This window comes from Lepus europaeus, chromosome 14 (assembly GCF_033115175.1).
Source record: "Lepus europaeus isolate LE1 chromosome 14, mLepTim1.pri, whole genome shotgun sequence".
NCBI lineage: Eukaryota > Metazoa > Chordata > Mammalia > Lagomorpha > Leporidae > Lepus > Lepus europaeus.
In genome coordinates, this window is record NC_084840.1 from 6,876,279 (window position 1) to 6,899,825 (window position 23,547).

Consider the following 23,547-nt stretch of genomic DNA (forward strand, 5'->3'; position numbering starts at 1 on the left):
TGGAATATTAAAGTGAAAAGATTTTTTAGAGCCATGGGTGTTGAATTACAGGCTACACTAAAAACTGGGGGAAATGAAAGGTACAGGTGGACACACAGCTTCAGCTTACTTTCACATACACTAGACGCCATCCTGAAACAATGAGGGTGAGGTGCACACACTCTTTTCTTCTCTCCCTAGATCCCCTGAATTGAGATGCAGTCTACTAAAATATTTTATATCAGTAATGCTGTGTTTCTTACAAAATCTATGCTGTCATCTTCACCACAAATTTCCTTTTGAGTGTGAAACACAGAGAAACAAACATATGTGGTGAATCAGTATATTACAAGTGCCCTAAGCACAAGAAATGGAGATTTTTTTTTTGTTATAGAAATAGAAAATAATTACTTAAGCACATTCCGTGTACTGGATACATTATAATTCCCATAACTGTTTTATTTCTTTATAACAATTAGAACTATCCAAATAGAAAAGTCTTAAAACTTATTGCTTTTCTATTACGTAGCATGTGTTTGAGAGATATCATAGAGTGGCTGAAACTTGAAAAATAATGAAAAATATAAATGCAAGGAAAATTAATTTTCTAATTTTTCTGCACAGTTTCATATGAAATTGCTCTCAACAAAAGTACCTTGTATTAAATTATAAATTCCATTTTAATTAAATCACATATTCTATAAAATTGATAATTTCAAGTCCATCCAGTCAGATTCCTTATTAGTTGGAATCCATGTTTGACTATAATAATAATACAAGCCAAACAGCAGTTAGACAAAATGGAATTGAATTCCTCTCTAAAATAATGGCAAAATTACAAGCATTCCAGGAAAAATAAGGTGGCTTCACTATTTATCTTTATCATACTTTTCTGTTTTCTTAAAAGGATTTTTTTTATTTATTTAAAAGGCAGAAGTACAGAGAGAGAAATCTTCCATCTGCTGGTTCACTACCCAGATGGCTGCAAGGGCCAGGAATGGGCCCAGCTGAAACCAGGAGCCTGGAACTCCATCCAGATCTCCACTTGGGTAGCAGGGGCCCAAGCACTTTGGGGGGGGGGGCACCTTCTGCTGCCTTCCTGGGAACAGCAGCAAGGAGCTAGACCAGAAGTGGAGCAGCCAGGGATTGAACCAGCACCCGTGTAGGATGCAGATATCCCAGTTGGTGGCCTAACTCCCTGAGCTGCAATGTTGGCTCCTGTTTTTAACTGACACATAAAAAACTACACACATTTACGGGTTGACTGATATGTTATATTTTGATAAGTGTATGCACTATAGAATGTGCAAATCATGGTAAAATCTCTATCTCCTCAAAACTTTATTATTTCTTTATGGTGAAAACATAAAATTCTCTAAAGCTTTTTAAAAATAAAGTGTGAGTATTTAGTATGTTGTCATTATTTTAAGTCCCCTGCTGGGCAACAGAATCCCAGAATTTCTTCCTTTTACCTTATTATGACTCAATTCCCTCAATTAACTTTCCCCTAACTTCTCCCATTCTCCCCCAAGATTCTCAAATCTTCTCCTCTCAGAAGTCTCATGCTTCCCTTCCATTTACAACCATTTGTCCAGACTTAGCCACGTCCGTCCTAGGTGCAACGATGCCTGGAAGTGTGAGCAGCTTGTGTGCAGATGAAACTAGAGTCTGGGTTGGTGAGGGAAGGGGGGAGAACGACCTTGTCCTCAGGTCTGTGAGGTCGTTATAAGGAGGTGAACCTCTCTCAATGAGAGATCCACATGGCCCAGGCTGTGAGAGGTGAAGAATGGAAAAGGGGACCAGCTACCTTCAGAGATACACAAAGTAAAAACTATTTATATATAAATACTACATATAAATACTATATATAAATACTATATATAAAAACTATTTTCATGTAAATGCAGAACTATTTTTCTTTTGCATTTTCTTGACAGTTGCATTGCTTTTTCCAGAAGAAACATGAGCCAGCTGCTGGAGACTTGGTACAAATCAAAGCAATGGGACCAAACCGTGCAGCTAATCAGCTTATTCTCGTAACCTCCATGCTCTTGTAAAACACGCAACTGTTTTCTTACTCATGAATGTTCTAGATGAAGCAGTTGGAAGAAAGGATGATTGCGTCTCAATCTTCACTACACATCTGGATATCAGAACAGGACATACGAATAAAGTACTTGTGCCACACACAACTGTAAAAGTTGCCTTGAAGAAATGGGAACTCTTCTTCTAAACCATTTTCACTTGACGTCCTTTAACACTATGGTTATTCTGATCTGGATACGTGGGAGGTCTTTCATCAAACCTTAAGGAAATGAGACTGTCATACAAGAAGAATGACTGACATAACATTTCTGAACCTGTCACTATGTGATTGACACCTTCCTAGAAAACTCAAGACTTTTTCACTAGTCCAGTGATGACACTAGGAAATGAGACCTTTTGTTATTATTTAAGGATATGAAAATCATTTAGAAGATTCTCATAACAGAGCAAAACAATATTTTCTAAATGGCTAATGAATGGTTTTGTGTGAGTTGAACATCTATTCATTGAACAACAGAGACCAAGAATTCCACGTAAAGAATTTCAGAATGTGAGTCATATGATTTAAGATTCCCATTATAATTATCACCTGTGGGATTTTGGAGTAGTATCAAAGAATAATACCCACAGTTATCTATAGGGGTTAAGATACACGCTTGGGGTCGGTGCTGTGGCGCAGTGGGTTAAAGCCCCAGTCTGAGGTGCCAGCATCCCCTAAGTTCGCGTCCAGGCTGCTCTGCTTCTGATCCAGCTCTCTGCTGTGGCCTGGGAAAGCAGTGGAAGATGGTTCAAGTCTTTAGGCCCCTGCACCCACATGGGAGACCGGGAAGAAATTTCTGGCTTCTGGCTTCGGATGGGCAGAGTTCTAGCCATTGCGGCCATCTGGGGAGTGAACCAGCGGATGGAAGACCTTTCTCTTTCTGCCTCTGCCTCTCTGTAGCTCTGACTTTCAAATAAATAAATCTAAAAAAAAAAAAAAAAAAGATACTCCTTTCTCCAACAATCTATGTGAATCTATGGAACTAGAATTTGTAATGGCTGCCTAGCAGAAGCAGCTATGAGATTCAAGACTCATCTCTTCAGGGGTGGGGAACTTCCAGCCTGTGGGTCGTATAAGGCTCTCATCATTATATAGTCTGACCCTGCCAAAGCAACCACAGGTAGGATTCAACATTCAATACATCTCTAGCACACTAATTCTTAAGCTGATAATGGTGAATGATGGTATAAATATACAGAAGGCCCTTGGCAGATAGATTTCCACATCTGATTTAAGTCAAACAGTAAGGAAATGTGGAAACTCATTTAAACATAAATGTTGTTAAATACTTGTAAAATCCTACAGGTGCTTTCAAAAATACTGTGAAGTAAGCAAGTGCCTCTTGTTGGTTGATGAGTTTATAATTTTAAACATGGCGACTTAAAGTCTTTTGTCATCCACAGTTATATATGATGTGCTGCTCATAAAACTAAAGCGTTGTTGGTTCTGTGTTTAGCTGTCCTCCTATAGGTTCCTATGGACTTTTTCCAGCCACTTCTATTGTATTCAGTACTTTGGGATGGCTCTGTAAACAGATGAAGCCAATAATGTATTAACAGTACCAACTGAGAGAAAGTATGGTTAACTGAGGTTACTAAAAACAAAAAGCAATTCAAATCAATTGGCAATCTACAAAAAGAGTTAAAGATTTTAAAAGCTATTATTAAAATTGCTATATTGGTCTATTATGCTATATTATATGTGTGTACATATTGTATGTCCACATGGGGAAATTTTATTAAGAGTTTTATTTTAAATGGCTTATAGATAAGATTGTCCATAAATTTAAGCTGCTAAAATCAATCAAAGATACATTTTAATTTGTGGGACCTGAATCTGTGTATCATATGTTTTAGACTTGTTGGTAGAAAGAAACTAAAAACATTTTAGATGGTTGTGCTTAAGTTTACTGGCTAAACAAACTACACCATGTTAGATATTTAAGAGGTGTTTTCAAATACATGATTCTTAAAATTTATAGAAGGCATTGGACCTTCTGGTAAATGTTTTCTTAAGTTGTTATCTAATGGTTGAAACGGTTTGCTAAGTATTCATGTGATATTGCTATTGTCAGCAAGCGATCTAGGACTTGCTCCCTCATTTCTCTATTCTAAGCCCAACTTGTTCTTTCATTTCTCTATTCTCTTCAAGGTAGGAAACTAATTCTATTATGAAGGAATCTGTAGGACGCACAATTTAATCTTTAGACCTTATAAAAGAGATGGCTAACAATTTTCTGAAATAGCATAGCCAAAATAAGAACTTAAATAATAATCTCATAGCTAGATTCACTTCGCCATCAGCGAAGTATACAGTAAGTAGAAAAAACCTCCCTTTCAGACCAAAGGGAAAGAAAGTTTTAAAGTGAGAATATAATTTCCCTCATGGGCATTGTCTACCTTAGAAAAACTACTACAGAACATGCCTGTGACTATAGACTTGTAGTTCAGGCCACCGAAGATTAGAGATGGGACACGGGCACTCCCTTGACTTGCATCCTCTGGTCTGCTTTAACACAAACCAGGAGGAAAAGAAAGCTAGGCATCAGAAGCAATGGGTGGCAGGCCTATTAATGGCTGATCTGTACAGTGATCTGCCCTCAAGGAGACCCAACAGGCCAGTCCACTGCAGTGGCTTTCAATGTGGTAAGCCTGGGCTTCAGCAGAAGTCAGCTTGTGAAGAGCCCTGGCAGCTCTGCCAAGAGTTGGATCACTGGAAATGGACCTGCCCTGGAGTCGAAGGATGCCCAGGTCAGAGCCACAGATCTTATTGGCTCTAAGCTGAAAAGCCCTTCACTCAGCCCAACTTCCAAAGTGACCACTGCAGCTGAGGGTATGGTCAAGTAGGGTCAGCAACATTGCAGGCAAAACTGTAAATTTCTTGTTAGAGATGCCACCTGCCTTTACCTGGCCAGCTCTCCTCCCAGGCCAGCCAAGCAATGGAAGTCAACAGAGTGCCTTCCCCTAGGAGGTTCACACCTCCCTTAGGATATACCCCATGTGAAGAGATAGATAGGTCTGGGCCTCTGAATTTACAAGGCCTAAAGCCCACCAGATTATTATCAAGCCCCTTCTATCAGGTTCTATTTGCCTCTCAATCAGAAAAATTACTTGTAGCTTAGACAGCACCTTTCTTAGCTCCTCTAATAATGACTCTGTCCTTTGTTCTAGGCCCTGTCTAGCGCACTTGGGCCTCATTCCTTTGTAATCATAACCTCTACTCTACCACCAATGGCTCTACTCCCACCCTGTGTGTACTGATGGTCCTCTTCCCCACTTAATGCTGTATAATTGTTCAAACCTGGTAAATGCCACTCTTAGGATCATTGGTTACTATCCTCACTCTGTCTTTTATGACCTTGTCTAAATATGAGCAGAGTCGGCAAACTTGGAAGGCTTCCATAGCCTTGGCAACTCATGACGACAGCCTAGGATGGTTACTGGCGCCATAAACTAGAGTGTCAATTTGTTGGGTCAACAACAGGAGCCACTGTGCACTTGCTCCTCATGTGGGATCTCTGTCCTTAATGTGCTGTACATTGTGATTTAATGCTATAACTAGTACTCAAACAGTATGTTTCACTTTGTGTTTCTATGTGGGTGCAAACTGTTGAAATCTTTATACTAAATTGATCTTCTGTATATAAAGAGAATTGGAAATGAATCTTGATGCAAATGGAAGGGGAAAGGGAGCGGGAGAGGGGAGGGTTGCGGGTGGGAGGGAAGTTATGGGAGGGGGAAGCCATTGTAATCCATAAGCTGTACACTGGAAATTTATATTCATTAAATAAAAGTTAAAAAAAAATAAAAAAAACATAAATGTTATATATATTAACATGTAATAGGATTACTATAGTTACTCTTCATTGTATTAGTAGGTATATATGAAAATTTATTTAAACTTTTCTTTGGCTTTTACTGTGGTACACGTGGATATAAACATTTGTGTGTAAATATCTATCTATATATCCCCATATATGTACATATATTTATATACCATACACAAAGGCACTTCGGATCTATCAATAATTTTTAACAGCACAAAGGAGTTCTGAGACCAAAAATTCAAAATCCTTTGGTCTTTGTGCTACCTGAATTCCATGTTTCCAGAGCGTTCCACTGGGCAGGTAGATAATCCTCCCTGGTATGGTAATAGTTATCTCATTTCTGCATTCTCAAGTGTATTTTATTCACTCCGACACACAAACATAATTGATTCTTCCACTTCATTTCATCCATGTATTATTATTTTGTGTTTTTTGTTGTTCTTTTTAGTATGAAATCATAACATCATTTTGAGTTTTATTATAACGGAGGTCATGAGTAGAAGGAGGAGAAAGACAAGAAAGTTGGCTGACTTCTTGAAAAGAATGCAATTTCATACATGGATATTAATGTGAAATTATTTTAAAATAAAACTGATTTCAGAGGCAGGGCCTGTGGTGCCATGTGGCATGCCCACATCTCATAACAAAATGCTACTCTGCTTCTGATCCAGCACCCTGCTCATATGCCAGAGAAGCAGTAGATGATGGCTCAATGGATTCAGTACCTGCCAACCATGTGGGAGATCGAGGTGGAGTTCCTGGCTCCTTGCTTTGACCTGGCCTAGCCCTGGTTATTATGCCCATTTGGAAAGTGAATCAGTGAATAAGAGATTCTCTCTCTCTCTCTCTCTCTCCCTCCCTCCCTCCCTCTCTCCTCCTTTCTCTCTCTCCCAGGCTTTTACCTAGCCCAGCCTTGGTTTTTGCAGATATTTAGGGAGTAAACAGGTAGATAGAAAATTTCTATCTCTATCTCTATCTGTACTGCTGTTTCTTTGCTTTTCAAACAATGAAATGTCAATAAATAAACTTAACAAAAGTTTGAGAAAAGCAACAAAAGTTGATTACCTGAAGGAAATGGTATTATCACAGGGCTATCACAAGTTAAGAAGAAAAAGCATCTTGAGTCATTTGACTCACTGAGAGAAGTGGTGAGGTTGCCTGATGTTTTACTACAAAGGAAGAAGTGGGGCCAGCACTGTGGTGCATATCTGAGTGCTAGTCCCAGCACTGGCTATTCCCTTCTGACTCAGCTTCCTGCTAATGTGCCTGGGAAGGCCGTGGAAAGTGGGCCAAGTGCTTGGACCCCTGTGACCGATTAGAAAGACCAGCATGGAGTTCCTAGCTCCTGCCTTCGATCTGACACAGCCCGGCTGTTGAGGTCAATTGGGGTATGAACCAACTCATAGAAGACTTCCTCCCTCCGTCCATCCCTGCTACCCTGTGTGTGTGTGTGTCTGTCTCTGTGTCTTTCAAATTAATTCATTAATTAATTTAAAAGTAGAACTGTACTCTACATTATAAAGGGTAACTTCAACCTGTCTGCCACTCTACACGGAGCTGATATACTAACCATCTTATTATTGAAGATGCACTTTTGAAGGTCTCAGTTTGACTGTTTCTACATCTTTTAAAAATATTTTGGCACTTAACAAAATAAAAGAATAACTCTTCTCACAAGAAATGAATTCAGAAAGGCTGAGAAAACCTCCATACAGACAGGAAAAAATAAAAATGTTTGAAAGTGAATCATTGTTATTTGTTCTCCATGTACTCAATCAAGGGTTTCTGGAAATATTCCCCACCTCCTCACAGATTTCTAGACTCCTCTCCTACTGTTTCCACTACTAATGATATTAGTGCATATTTTTTATTTTCCTAATATCATTTTATATTGTTCTATTCAAATATGGACCATATAAGCAAAATAGAAACAAAATCTCCCATTGATAGTATTTGAAAAATGTGATGCAGAAAAATCCAAATCCAGTAATTCTTCATCTAGCAAGAGTGTGCACTGCTTTGTGTTTGATGAGCAATACCACAGAAATTATGCTGAACGTAAAATATAAAAGTCAAGAACAGCCTGTGGCTATCCTTGATTTGTTCAAAAGTTTTGGAAAACAAAGATTTATTTGTATTATATTGAATTCTGCTCCAGATAATACATCTTCCTTTTATTCCACTGATTTATTTTGCATACACCCAACTCGATTTGGGTTTCCGCAACCCGATATTTTGCTTACAAATATTGCACTTTTGCAGCACCTTTGTCTGCCCAACTTAGAATTCATTTATTTTTGCTCAAACTGATGGAGACGCCCACGGAAAACTTACCCTAGTGTGTGTCCAGTCTGTTTCTACTTCCCCACTCGGCTCTTGCATCTAGCTGCAGATCTGTCTGTACACTGGGCGTCAGAATCAGATTTCACAGACTGATGTGCTGGCGAGAGCCATGCCACTTGGTCAACTCTTCCCTGGGCTTCCCACATCAATATCCTGCTCTGGCCGGCGCCGTGGCTCACTAGGCTAATCCTCCGCCTGGCGGCGCCGGCACACCAGGTTCTAGTCCCGGTCGGGGCACCGATCCTGTCCCGGTTGCCCCTCTTCCAGGCCAGCTCTCTGCTGTGGCCAGGGAGGGCAGTGGAGGATGGCCCAAGTGCTTGGGCCCTGCACCCCATGGGAGACCAGGAGAAGCACCTGGCTCCTGCCATCGGATTAGCGTGGTGCGCCAGCCGCAGCGCGCTACCGCGGCGGCCATTGGAGGGTGAACCAACGGCAAAAGGAAGACCTTTCTCTCTCTCTCTCTCTCTCTCTCTCTCTCTCACTGTCCACTCTGCCTGTCCAAAAAAAAAAAAAAAAAAAAAATATCCTGCTCTAACTGTTTTGTTAAACAGAGGCCTGCAGTGAACATGTTTATAACCAGATTCATCAACCCGACTCCTACCTCACCTTATCTTCTGGCACAGTTCTATGTCTGAGAGACTAATCTATTTTAAATGATGTTTCAGACTGTTTTAATCCACACATGTAGAGCAGAAAGTTTATTACAATCAAATAAGAGTGCCTTCTTACTGTTCCCCCCCCCCCCAGGGAGTATATAGATAGACATACTAAAACACATGATTCATGAGAGAATAAGAAAATGTATGAGATATATAAAATAACAGAACTCCTTGCAATGCCTATAGGGAAATTTTCACAGTGAATGTCTGTACTTAAAAAGACAAAAGTTCTCCATAATCCATCTTTTCATTCTAAGAATCAGAAAGATAAATTTACATCGAATACACAACAAATGGAAAGAATAATGATTAGAAAGAAAAAAGAAGATAAATAAGAGAAAAGCCTTAAAACTCAAGAAAATTAAAAGTTAGATATTTGAAAATGGCAACAAAATCTATAAACTTTTGTTAAACTGATGAGAGAGACAGAGGCATACATACATACATTTTCCTGATGTATATCAGGAAAATAAAAAGACAAGCCAGAAAATGGGAGGAAATATTAAGATATAATACAACTGATACAGGACTGGAGTTAAGAATACAAACAGTGCTCTTATGATTCAATATTTAAATGTAGAAATGTTTGAATTACTTTAGACATTTGTCCAAAGAGGATATACGATGGGCAATAAGAAAATAAAAAGATACCCACCATTATTAGTTATTAGGTAAATGTAAATCAAAATCCCCACATACAACTTCACATCCACTTATATAGCTGTGGTGAAAAGGACAGAACACAACAAGAATTGGTGAGGGTATGGTGTGGTTGGAGCTGTCCTTCGTGACTGGTGGAAATACTGCATGGTGCGTTCATTTTGGAAATCATTTTGGCAGCTCCTTAAAATGTTAGTTTTAAGAAGCCATTGTAACCCATAAGCTGTACTTTGGAAATTTATATTCATTAAATAAAAGTTTAATAAAAAAAAAAGAATTATTACTAACGATTCCTCACTTTGGCATATGCCCAAAAGAACTGAAAACGCATAGACAAACATAAATGTTCACTGAAGTATTATTCACACTGGCCTGAAAGTAAAATATCTAAGTGAAACTGGCCTGAAACACTGGCCATCAAAAGGTGAAAGGATAAAGGAAGGCAGTGTTCCCGTGCTGCTGGGCTGCAGGTACTCTATGATCCCATCAACACAAAATGCACAGAGCAGGTAAGCTATAAGGACAAATAATGACTAGAAAAATCTATAGGGATAAATGGCCTGGGTTAGTCTGCGGAATAATAGGGAGTGACTGCTAATTGGTTCTGTTTCTTCTTGGAGTAATGGAAATATAGTCAACTTAGATTGTGATGAGGTTACACAAATTTGAATACACTAAAAATCAATGGATCATGACAAAAATGCCAGTGAGTTATTTTTAAAAGGCGTTTTAACAGTATATTGATCTTCAGTTTTTTTTTCCCCCCCAGAGGAAAAAAAAATCTATAATTACAGATTTTTCCTCTTAATGATTTAATCATTAAGTTGAAACCTAAGCATTTGACAACAGTGATACTGGTAAGAATGTATACTTTTGTGGAGCTGTCTTACATTTACTTGTTTTAATTCTGAAGTATTTTTAACCTGGCTTCAAGTAGGTAAATGTGATTTTTTTATGGCATTAACTGCTCTTAAACTAGTACATCCCAAAGCTACCGCCCCAGCTCAGTTCAGATCCACATATTAAAGTCTGTCATCATACACACAAATGTTAGAACCCCTCACAGGGATTTTCAAAGTCTTTTACAGAATGAGTTTTAGTTCTGTAAACATAGTTCATGTGAAATAAACCTTCAGACACTTTACATGAAAATTACATATTCCGAAATTTCACTTTATGGTTCTGCTTACTACCCATGCTGACAACTGTATTGTTTATGGCTTTGTGTCCACTGTAATATAATTATCAACTGAATATCAAATGGAACAAATTAGAATGATTTGTTTTGTTACTGATGAAGAAAAAAAAAAAAAAACAAGTGTTAACACAAGTTCCCACTGTACTACTGCTTTGGAAACTACTGCAGTTTATTATTTTGAGACAGTAGAGGATATGTGCTATTTTATTTTTCCTAGAAGACCTCTACTAGCATAAGTAACACTGTGCTATGTGCGTTCCCTCACCGCATTCAGAACAGTACCAGGACTCACTGACGAAGCAGCATCTTCAGGCGCACCACTGACTCACCTTTGTCTTGGCAGGCTGATGAGGGGCTGTTTATGACACCTCTTGCTAAGGCTAAAGAGCTTGTGGACAATTTTCTGTGCCTTTAGGAACAGTTGTTTCATGCTGTTCTCCAGTTGTTCATAACGGCGCTGAAAATTAGAATCCATTGTCCACAAATGCATTAGAGTGGATGTGTTCAGGAAGTAATTCACAGGTAGCCTTTTCATAAAGAACTTGAATTCATCTGAAAAATGTTAAAAATAGGTATTTTAATTATAAACAATTGTTTTTTCCAAACATTTATTAAAATTAAAAACAAATAAATGCAATTAATTATTTGTTAGTGGCAAATTAATAGAAGGTGAGATTTTGGAATCATTTAGGAGTGTTTCCTTTTGTGCTTCCCTTAAAATAGAACTTTTATACAAGAAAACAATTAAATAGTTTTTGTAAAAGCAAGTAGTTTGGGTAGACCATTTAAATGACTTAATTTCTCTGTGTCTCTTCCTGATGGCATTTGAATTAGCTTCCTTTGACAAGCAGAGGTCATTACTCTAGCTTTTATCTTTGGAATCAGTATTAATAATCCTCTAATAGTATTGTACATTAAAGAACTCTTTTCAGAAGTTTTTATTAACACATAAGATCAATACTAAATGATTTTACTATTTAAAGAAAACAAGCAATCTATTTAAATGGAAAAATTTAATATTCAACTAATCACTCTCATTAGTCCTCTGACTGTATTTGTCATATTCATAATACAACAGTTTAAAATTTAAGTGCATAATAGAAAAAAATAAAAATAATTTAAAGAAACATCAGCTTTTTTCATGCTGCATGCAATATCTGTCACACTGTAAATTGCTTTCTTTTCAAATATCTAACCAACCAAAATCAATCATAATCAATGTATATATTATCTAAAGGGTAATTGAGACACTAGTCAATAGTTGTGGATAAAAGCAAACTCCCATCAGGAGAAAAACGGACATATAAAATGTGGTCCATACCCTAATACAATATTCATTGGACATAAAATGTATTCGTTCTCATTCATGATACAACATAGGTGAACCTGGAACACAGTATGTTCACTGAAAGAAACCAAATATCAGAGGACAAATACTGTATAATTTTGTGGTAGGAAATAATGAGACTAGTCAAATTTCTAGAGACACAGAGCAGATGAGAACTCACCATAGTTAAGTGGAATGTAAGATACTGCACAATTGTTACAGAATTTCTGTTCCAGAGGATGAACATTTGGAAAGGATTTCAATGATGGGTGTGCAACAATGTGCATGTAATTAAATCTACTGCATTGTCGATTCCAAGGTAAGCATAATGAAAAATCTTCTTATATATTTTATTACAGACAGAAAAACATTTTTTAACCTTTTATCTCACTTCCCCTTAACTTCTGAAGTGACTACTACAAACAAGCACTGAAGTATTTGCAGGATTTATTGTGTTAAAAACATGTTGCAAACATTGCCATACACTACATTGTTGGGGTCATCCTCCAGCATGCACAACCACACATCACAGACTGCAAATGCACCATAGAGACCTGAAGAGGATAAGCCATGCTTTGTTCTCATCGCTGTTCTGTACACAAGGAAGTTCTGAGTCTGCAGTAAACCTCACCCTCTCTGCACCCTGATGTCCAACATAAATGAGCAAGTACAGATGATGACATATCTTTTAATTTTAAATTCTACCATGTTATCAGCTGTTTTTTTTTCTTTTTTTAAAGATTTTATTCATTTATTTGAGAGGCAGAGTTAAAGAGAGAGAGAGAGAGAGAGAGAGAGAGAGGGAGGGAGAGACAGACAGAGATCTTCCATTTGCTGGTTCACTCCCCAAATGGTTGCCAACAGCATGAGATGGACCTATCTGAAGCCAGGAACCAGGGGCTTCTTCTGGGTCTCCCATTTGGGTTCAGGGTACAGGGGCCCAAGCATTTGAGCCATCTTCCACTGCTTTCCCAGGTGAATTAGCAAAGGGCTGGATTGGAAGTGGAGCAAACGGGAGTTGAACTGGCACCCATATGGGATGTGGGCACCGCAGGTGGAGGCTTAGCCCACTATGTCATAGTGCCGACCCCTATCAGCCTTTTTAAATGCCCATTTAGTTGTTTTCAAATATAGGGTTTTGAAACAGTTGTTTTCACATATTCAGGGAGAGTTATAATATTGATATTCAAATAAACTTGGACAAGATTTTTCAAAACCTGTTTAGTATACACATGCATTATTTGTAGCAGGGCTTTATTTTTATTTCTTTAATTAATTTTTATTTATTTTAGAGGGAGAGGGAAAGGGGGAGTGAGAAGGAGAGAGAGAAAAAGAGATAGAGATAGAGATAGAGACAGAGACAGAGATAGAGAGAGAGAGAAAGAGAAAGAGAAAGAGAAAGAGAAAGAGAAAGAGAAAGAGAAAGAGAAAGAGAAAGAGAAAAAGGGATTTTACATCTGCTGATGCAGAAGGGACCCAAATGCTGAGCCGTCACCTGCTGCCTCCCAGGGGTGGGTTAGCAGGACACTGGTATCTGACGCAGAAGCTGAACTCAAAACTAGGTACTCAAATGGGATGTGTTCAACCCAAGCCACATCTTAACAACTGTACAAATGCTCACCACTATATCACTGTTTCAGTCACCAAAGCATCATTCAAACCTCTAAAACTATGTCATAGACAGGGTCACATCAATACCTTCATATTTATTTTATATAAAGGAAGTATTTTAGTAATCATAGCCAAGCTATTTTTTCATGTGTGCTGAGAAATGCATTTTTAAACAATTTACAGCAAATTGTATTCATGAAAACTGGGACTGCTTTTTTCCAGATCAAATAAATATACAGAGTTCTGTCATCTTTTTGTCACTAAGAATATGCACCTTTTTTCTAAGGAACAAGGAAAAATAAGAGGAAAGAGAAGTATTTTTATAGTTAAAAATGGGAAAATAATTTAGAGTGTGTATGCATCTGATATGTTTCAAATCATTTTTGAAGCAAGCAGAGTATAAATAAGAGATGCATTTTATAATTCCAATTTGACAGTATCCTACATTTTGTTTGGTCCCATATGTCTCTTTTGAGAAATCCCCTCTTCTGAATAAAGAGTTGATGTGTGGAAATTGGAAAGCGTTGTGTGGATTATTCACAGAGCAGATGCCGCTGCTTTCAAAACTAATCATTCATTTCATTGCCATCTTTTACTTGAACAACTTTGATAAGCCTTATTGTATCGTGGCCGTGCATATTTTAATTATGTTCATTGTTTGTTCTAATAATATTGGGGAAAGTTCTAAATCTATGAATTTTTAAACAGATTAAAGAGTATTTTAAAGAGAAGTTATTTTACCTAAGTGTATGTGATACTAAATGTTAGTTGAAAACTGCTGCCATCTACTTCTAAGAAGCGGGTTTCAACATGACACTTGAGTAATTACTTCATTACGAAATCATTAGGAGTCACTACTGACAGTCACCCACAATGTTTCCTGAACACCTGTTGGGCCCAGAACATACAGCCGTTTCCGTCTGTGACAGCAAGAATAATAAACCTTCCATCTCATTTAAAAAAAAAAAACTGACAAACAATAGTTTCAGATGATAAAATAACACATCCAGGATCTGAAAATTATTCTATTTCGAAGTTAATAGAATCTGCAGAAAAATTCTATGTGGGTATTTTTTTTTCTGTAATTTTTGTCAATTAGTAAAACCATATTTGTTGAATATATAGGTGAAATTTGAATGGCACACTAGAATTTCATGTTAGTGATTTATGTAACTACTGAGATAAATACAATAATTAAGGATGCCAGATTATATTTTATCTTACAGTGATATCCAAGGGTACTTAGAATAGCAAGTACTACTTGCTTCTTAAGAAGCAAATAAACAACGAGAAGTCATATTTTAGGAGTGCATTTATGGATCTGTAGAAGGGAATAAATCAATGCCATGTAAAAATCACCCAAAAAACTAAATTTAATACGTAAATTATTAGAGAGACAGTCCAGAAATACCTGGTGTGTTATCTATGTATGAAGTTAGTGCTTTGGCACAGCATAGTCCTGAGGACTACAGAGCATCAATAATTATGAAAAACAATGTATGCAGGGAGGGATCTATAGTCAGTCACAGCCTTCTTAATGCAACCAACTCACGTGAAATGCAAAATGAAACAAAGGGAAATGTATCACAACAGTGGATTTCCATGAAGGCAGAGACTATTAGCCTAGGCAGCAACTCTTCAATAAGCTATGAATGAGCAGCTGGGCATCAGACTATCCCTAAGGACTACAACAACTTTTCATTAAAAGTAAGTGCTTTCTGAATTCTGCTAATGTCTTTTTTTTTTTTTTTTTTTGCTTTGCAGAAGCTTCTGATTTGGTGCAATTCCATTTGTTGAGTTTTAGTTTCAGCTTTTGTTTCAGCACTTTGGGGGTCTTATCAAAAAAATAAAAATGAAAGAATCATTGCCTACATCAACATCTTAAAATGTTTTTCCCGTGTTTTATTCTAGCAGCCTCAAGTTTTCAGTTTTTACCTTTAGGTACCTGACCCATCGACCCATCATGAGTTGAATTTTGCACATGGTGAGGTAGGGATCTAAATTCATTCGCTACATACATACCTCTAATGGAATGGAAGAAAGCATTTCCAAGCTAAGGAACTCAGACATAATCAAAAACAACAAGAAGAAAACAAAATAAAACCAGTTAACCATGACCAAAGAATGCCAGTGTTGTAGAACAGTGGGCTAGGCTATCAATTGTAATGCTATCGTCCCGTATCAGAATGCAGGTTTGAGTTCCAGTTACTCCACTTCGGCTCCAGCTCTTTGCCAATGCACCTGGGAAGGCAGCAGATGATGGCCTAATTGTTTGGGTCCTGCCTACCTTGGGGGAGATCTGGATATCTGGATGTGGGCTCTTTTTTTCTGCTTAGTCCAGACTGGCAGTACCATTTCTCTCTCTCTCTCTCTCTCTCTCTCTCTCTCTCTCTCTCTCTCTTTCTCTCTCTCTTCTCTCTCTCTTTCTCTCTCTCTTTCTCTCTCCTTCCCTCCTTCCCTCCCTCCCTTCCCTCCTCTGTGTGTATGTGTGTCTTCTTTTTTTTTTTTTGACATGCAGAGTTAGACAGTGAGAGAGAAAGACAGAGAGAAAGGTCTTCCTTCCGTTGGTTCACCCCTCAAACGGCCGCTATGGCTGGCACGATGCGCGGACCCGAAGCCAGAAGCCAGGTGCTTCCTCCTGGTCTCCCATGCTGGTGCAGGGCCTAAGCACTTGGGCCATCCTCCACTGCCTTCCTGGGCCACAGCAGAGAGCTGGACTGGAAGAGGAGCAACTGGGACAGAATCCGGCGCCCCAACCGGGACTAGAACCCGGAGTGCCGGCGCCGCAGGCAGAGGATTAGCCTAGTGAGCCGTGGCGCTGGCCAAGTCTTTCTTTCAAATAAAAAAAAAAAATCTTTAAAAAAAAGAAACAGAGGACCCGCATAGACATTTCTTCAAAGAAGAAATAAAAATGGGAACAACAAATGTATGAAAAAAATCTCATTATCACTGGCTAGCAGGTAAATGTGAATAAAACCACAATGAAATATCTCCTCATCCCACATAGAATAGCTATTATCAAAAATACAATCAGTATTTGTACAATCAGGATGTGGAGAAAGCAGGACTCATATTACTGCTGGGATTGCAAATTAGTATAGACACTGCAGAAAACAGTATGGAAATCCTTTAACAAATAGAAATACAACTGCCATATGATTCAGCTATCTCACCAATGTGCACCAATCCAAAAGACATGAAATACTTCTGTCAGAGATGCCTACTATACCATGTGAACTGCAGGGCTACTCATAATAACCAGAACACAATGCTGGCCTAGGTGTTCACCACCTGATGAATATACAAATCAAATGTGGTATTTATGCACAATGGAATATTATTCACCATTAAAAAGAATGCAATCCTGTTTCTTGCTGCAAAACGGATGGAACTGGAGTGCATCCTGTTAAGTGAAATAAGCCAGACTCAGAGAGACAAACATTGTAATTACTGCGTTGTCTGTGGAAGCTGAAAACCCAATCCGAATGCAAAACCAGTCTGAATACAGAATGGTGGACACTAGAGTCTGGTAGGGTAGGGGAAATAGAGCATGGGTAATATTTAGCAATTCAGAGTGGGATTGAAGGAATAAAGAATATGTCCCTGGTGTTACAGCATAGGCTGGAGACAATAGTTCACAATGATCTCATACGTTTTGTGTGAACAGATTGAAGAAAGGAGACTCAAGGCTCCAATACAAAGTGATGTCAAAGCAATGGGCATGGTCATTTTCCTGATCTGATCTGTACACATTGTATACATGTACTGAAATACTGCACCATCCCCCATAAATACATATAATGATTATTTTAAGAAATTTTAAATAAAGTGGTTTTTAAAACAGCTAAAAAGCATTGGTTACTTGTTTTTCTCTTTCTCACCAGAGAAACTCCAGTTAACATTTGATATCCAATTAACTAATGAAATCTCTTTACTGCTAGCATGAGTTCTTACCTCAGGAGGCATCGTTTTAAATGCTTCAAATATTAGCTCAGTTAACTCTCCCAAGAATCCTTCATGCAAATTTTATTGGCACAATCTTGATGCAGAATATAGATAATCCTTGCCTTTATAACTCTATTGTCATCAAAAGTTTCATTGCTACCACTGTACTTACATAATTACCTGACCTGCTCATATCTTCATGCAAATTTTTGTCATTCTGTACTGTTGAGATGAGAGTGGGAACTAAGAACTTTCTTGGGGTGAGAAGATCAGCCACCAATATGTATATCCTGTGTAGTGTTTTTGTCTATGTTGATGAACACGAAGATCATGACTAATAGAGTTGATTATATATTTTTGAAGAATTATAACCTGTCTTCAGAATTGCTTTAGAATATATTCTCAAAGATGTTCTATTGTAACCTAAATTTCTTAAGCTTTGAGAGCATATAATTTACTTCCTGAAATGTGCAGAAATAAGATATCTTTTTGATTTTTAGAAATGGTTTCTAACGTTAAATCCAAAGCAGAAAGTTCAGCCATTGCAAAGTAGGACTGTGGTAGAAGTAAACTGGTGTCTGTATGACTTTTATTAGTCCATATGGATGTGTCATTGTGATTAAATTTTAAATCAATATTGTGAATAAATTTAAAAACAGTAAAAATAATACTGAATTTTCAATAAGTTACAAACATATCTTATAGTGTAGACATTCAAATAAAATATTACTTAATTAAATGTTAATATAAGGGTAAAACTTTACTGGTTCTCTTTTTTTTATATTTTTCTTTTTTAATCAATGAACATATTGGCATGATCAAACTATCCTGTCAGAAGGAATGAAACCACAATACAGATGATAATATTAAGCATCATTAAAGAATAGCAATGATATTACTATAATAATAAAATGACATATGGCATCAACAAAATACGTAAAGAATATAGGTGCAGGGACTCCAATATAAAGTGTATCAAAGTGAGATGAAGAATTCACACAGGTGTTTTTAGGCAGAAATGCTGATCATTTCTGACCTTATGATATTACCAATCCAGTGCCTATAAACACATCTTTCCTACTTATGTCTGTCAATGTAAGATTTTTCAGGAATGCATTAACAACAAACTCTTGTACAGATTTTATCTAATCAATAAGCTAACAGAACAAGTACTACTTTCTCAGCTTGAGTGTACTACTGGAGTCTTATCTATACAGGAACACATTGCAAGAAGCAGGGAACTTCGAAAGTTTCATTGGAAAATAAAATTAATAGATAAAAATTTAAACACTGAAGCTTTATTTCTGAACAACAGGTCTATCAAGCTTTGGCCAAATTTCTCGATTCAGTCTATCAAGAAGCAGATGTGTCCTGCTTTGGCCCTCTGGGCAATCAACCAGCAGAGGTCCTTGAAATTTCAGGACTGTCGCCATGCCCTTTGCTCTTGACCAATCTGTTTTTGTTTTACCTGGACCACGTGTGACTCCTGGTAGCCACTGCTTTGAATGCTCTGTCTTCACGACTTCCCTGATAAGGCTGTGATTCATCTGCTGTTACAATTCTTTAAGAAATTTTTTAAGATCTTGAACCCACTTGTTAAGAATTTATGTTGAATGTTCTGCTCTTGCGAAGAGCTGATCTGAGTACAGTTTTAGTTTCCTCGGAAACCAGTCACTGTCTTGTGAGCTGTCCCCACCGTGCTGACAGGACACTGGCTCTTGTTTTTACTGCTAATCATCAGTCTTCTTCGATGAGAGCATGAACAAGATAGATTTTTTTTTCATTCCAAACTGATGTAGATGGTTTGCTGCTATAGGCTTCATCTTCAACACCATCTTCTCCCTTCTGAAAATAAGTTATCCATTTTGAAATGGCTGATTTCTCTTTTGTATTATACAAATACTCTTGTCATAGGTCAGTGATTTCATCATCCTTCCATACAAGCATCATCATAACATTTTAAGAATGTTTGAATTGTTCTATAACTATTAAGGACTTTTATTACAATATTTTTTTGGACAGGCAGAGTTAGTAAGAGAGAGACAGAGAGAAAGGTCTTCCTTTTTGCTGTTGGTTCACCCTCCAATGGCCGCTGTGGCCGGCGCATTGTGCTGATCCGAAGCCAGGAGCCAGGTGCTTCTCCTGGTCTCCCATGTGGGTGCAGGGCCCAAGGACTTCGGCCATAGCAGAGAGCTGGCCTGGAAGAGGGGCAACTGGGATAGAATCCGGTGCCCCAACCGGGACTAGAACTCGGTGTGCCGTTGCCGCAAGGCGGAGGATTAGCCTGTTTAGCCACGGCGCCGGATATATTTCAATATTTTTTTTTAAAATAGTTAATTTATTTGAAAGGCAGAGTTACAGAGAGGCAGAGACAGAAAGAAAGGTCTTCCATCCACTGGTTCACTCCCCAAAATGGCTGCAATGGCTGGAGCTGGGACAATCTGAAGCCAGGAGCCTGGAGTTACTTTCAGGTCTCCCACATGAGTGCAGGGGCCCAAACACTTGGACCAACTTCTGCTGCTTTCCCAGGTATTATCAGAGAGCAGAATATGAAGTGGAGCAGCCAAGATTTGAACTGGTGACCACATGGGATGGTGGCACTGCAGGTGGCGGCTTTAGCAGCTATGCCACAGTGCCAGCCCTGCATCACCATAAATTTGAGGTTTATTATTATGTTAATTTTAGCAGAATTCATGTTGCTCTGATAGGGGCTCTTTCCACACTTATCTCTTCTCCTTTTTAGCACCTCCAACAAGATCTTGTTCATATATTTACTAAATAGTTTGAGTTTATTCTGGTGCAAAATGTTTGGAATCCACACATAACTTTATTCTTAATGTATATTTTTCCATGACTTCTCTGAATATCTCTCATATATTCCAGTTTTTGTTTGGATTTTTATATAACATTAATTTGGTTTCTTTTGACTAGTCTATTATACATCCAGACTTATTAAGTATACTACCAAAGCTGACAAATATCAAACTCTGTCTTCTACTGGCCCTCAAAGTTATTGCTCAATCAGACACATTTCATGCCTTACCAAAGCCTGCTCTTAAGGTTTTTGTTGCTTGACAGCTGTAGATTTCTGGTTTGAAAGTCAGAGATTCAGAGAGAGAAGGGGTGGAGGGTTGAGGCAGGAGATAATCTTCCATCCACTGGTTCACTCCCAAAAAGCCTGCAACAGCCAGGGCTGAGCCAGGTCAAAGCAAGGAGCCAGGAGCTTCATCTGAGCCTCCCAAGTGGGTGGCAGGGGCTCACTAACTTGGATCATCTTCTGTTTCTTTCCCAGGCCGTTATCAAGGAGCTGAGTGGGAAGTGGAGCTTCAGGTTTCAAACCGGTGTACCTACTTTACAGGATGCCACTGTCACGGGCAGTGGCATTATCTACTATGGCACAATGCCAGGTCCACCTCCTGATTTTCAATGGCAAAGATTTCACTAATAAATAAGTTAATTTAAAATCTTGACATTACAAAACTAGTTTTCTTATGTAGGTCAGATTCAAAACCAGCAACATGGGGAAGAAGTGGGAATTTGAATGGGGAATAAAAAGCTTTCATTCCAGGAAAGGCTGAGATGAAATCCAGGCAATCAGTGTCTGGAACACCAGAAAGTCAGCAAGTACTGAGTGACATCTGATCCCCAGGGAGTTCAGCTAATGATGAAAGTTCAACTCAACATTAATCTAATCTAATCACTCTCCTGATTAGAACTGGCCACTTCATACTTTTATAATTTCATTCTCCAAACATTTCTAAGGGACTATTTAAAGTATTTTAACAGTTTTGAATTGTCTCAACTTCTACAATAAATAATTGCTACAATTTTGAGTTGCCACATACTATCAAATGTCTATTCAAATCACTCTACTGGCCATGGGCATAGAGTTAATACAGAAATTCACAAAATAGTATAGTGCTGAAAGAAGCATATGGCCAGTCAGTTCAACAGTTTGTGAACTGGTCAATTTTATGAGACAACAACGTGATGAGTACACAAGGATGTAATTCAGAAACAATTCCTAACTCCTAGTAGCCACCTAGAAATGTTGCAGCTTTTCTGCTTCATTTTCTCCAAAAGTTGCCTAATATTTTATATTAAAATACTGCTGTGCATTAAGGAAACTGTGGTAACCTGTCCTGCATTGAGTAGCCCTGTTTATGATACCATTAAATGTTTGATAAATCAGATTACAGAAGCTGGAAAAGCCAGATCTTCTTTCCTGGTGCTCTTGCAGCTCTAGAACCAGTGCATCATGCAAGCTACAGGAATCAAGTTTTTCCACCTAGATTTTGGATATCAAGTTGCTGATGCAAAGACAAAGAGGATGCCTACAGCGATTCTCTCAAGAGGTAATGTTACAGCAGTAATGACTGTATTTAGTTCAATCTGGCATTCACTGAGTTAGTAGTGATGACCTAACTAAAGTCATATGCAAAATCATTGTTTCCTGACTGTAACACAAGAGTTTTTTCTATACTCCTTGGTGACTTTATTGTTATATGATATCTTTTAATGATTTCTTTATCAGGTTCAATCAAATCAAGCCTGTTTCTCTTACTTGCAGCAAAGATTCTGAGCTGATGGAGCATAATTTTGTTAGTTCAATTGAGAGAAAATTTGGATGGTTTCCAGGACTGAACTGGACAAAACGCTTCACAAATCCATACGATGTTCGGAGCAGAACTTTGACAATAGAATTGCCACCCGTGCTCATCTAGAATGAAGTGCTTGCTACAGGAATGGCACTTGGGACTCTGCGCTTTCCTGGAACTCCAGGGAGAGCATGGAAAAGTCCAGGACTGAGGGTGCGATGGTTGCTTCTATTAGAGATGGCTTTTATATTGCCACATCCTTACAGCTTCTTCTCAAGGCACAGAATGACGGCTAGAGACTTTCAAAGATGCCGGTTTCCTCTGTTGTTGCCACTATGTGGTTTCAAAACTATACACTGGACTTAATTCATGCCAGATCTGTTACGTTGAATTTCTCTATTAACATGGATTTGGAAGGCATGGAAACCAGAGAACCTGAAGGTAGATATGTGGGAGGACTTAGGCTGACTCAGAATAATCCAGAGTGAATGCTGGCTTTCCTTGACCCCCAGACACAGCCCCTTCTGCCCGTCTTGTTGGACTGACCGTGTCTGGCTTTTAGAACACTGATCACTGGCCGGTGCCGCGGCTCAATAGGCTAATCCTCTGCCTTGCGGCGCCGGCACACCAGGTTCCAGTCCCGGTCGGGGCACCGATCCTGTCCCGGTTGCCCCTCTTCCAGGCCAGCTCTCTGCTGTGGCCAGGGAGTGCAGTGGAGGATGGCCCAAGTCCTTGGGCCCTGCACCTGCATGGGAGACCAGGAGAAGCACCTGGCTCCTGCCATCGGATCAGCGCGGTGCAACGGCCGCAGCGCGCCTACCACGGCGGCCATTGGAGGGTGAACCAACGGCAAAAAGGAAGACCTTTCTCTCTGTCTCTCTACTGTCCACTCTGCCTGTCAAAAAACAAAAACAAAAACAAAAACAAAAACAAAAACAATACTGATCGCAATGATCGTCATCAAAGGTGTGACCTTTGTTGTAAAGCCAATGTTTACTCTGCTCCAATTCAATTTCCCATCAGGCCCCAAAGGAGATTATTAAGAATATTCTAAGAGAAGTTCAATTTCCCAAAATTTTCTAATGTTCATTGGATGCAAAACACTAAATGCATTGCTGGAAAGAGTGGCATTCTCTCTGATGTGCACTGAGTCATCTGTTTTCTGCAGGCTGGGGAAACGATTCTCTGTGAAAGTTGTGTGGAATCAGATGATCACTCTGTTCCTAGTGAAGACACAAGGGCCCCACCGTGACTGAGGCCACAAGCAGTCATTACCTTCAGGGGTCCAGTGGACATAGGCTTAGAAATGCACAAC

General features: G+C 38.7%; 1 protein-coding gene across 1 annotated transcript in view; it reads right to left on the reverse strand.

Annotated features, from left to right (window-relative positions):
• Positions 1 to 23,547, reverse strand: part of BRINP3 (BMP/retinoic acid inducible neural specific 3) — a 510,736-nt gene that overhangs the window by 56,526 nt on the left and 430,663 nt on the right. Inside the window, exon 7 of the mRNA XM_062211230.1 lies at positions 11,081 to 11,303. Within this exon, the coding sequence (XP_062067214.1) occupies positions 11,081 to 11,303 (223 nt within the window). The remainder of the gene's footprint in view (positions 1 to 11,080; positions 11,304 to 23,547) is intronic.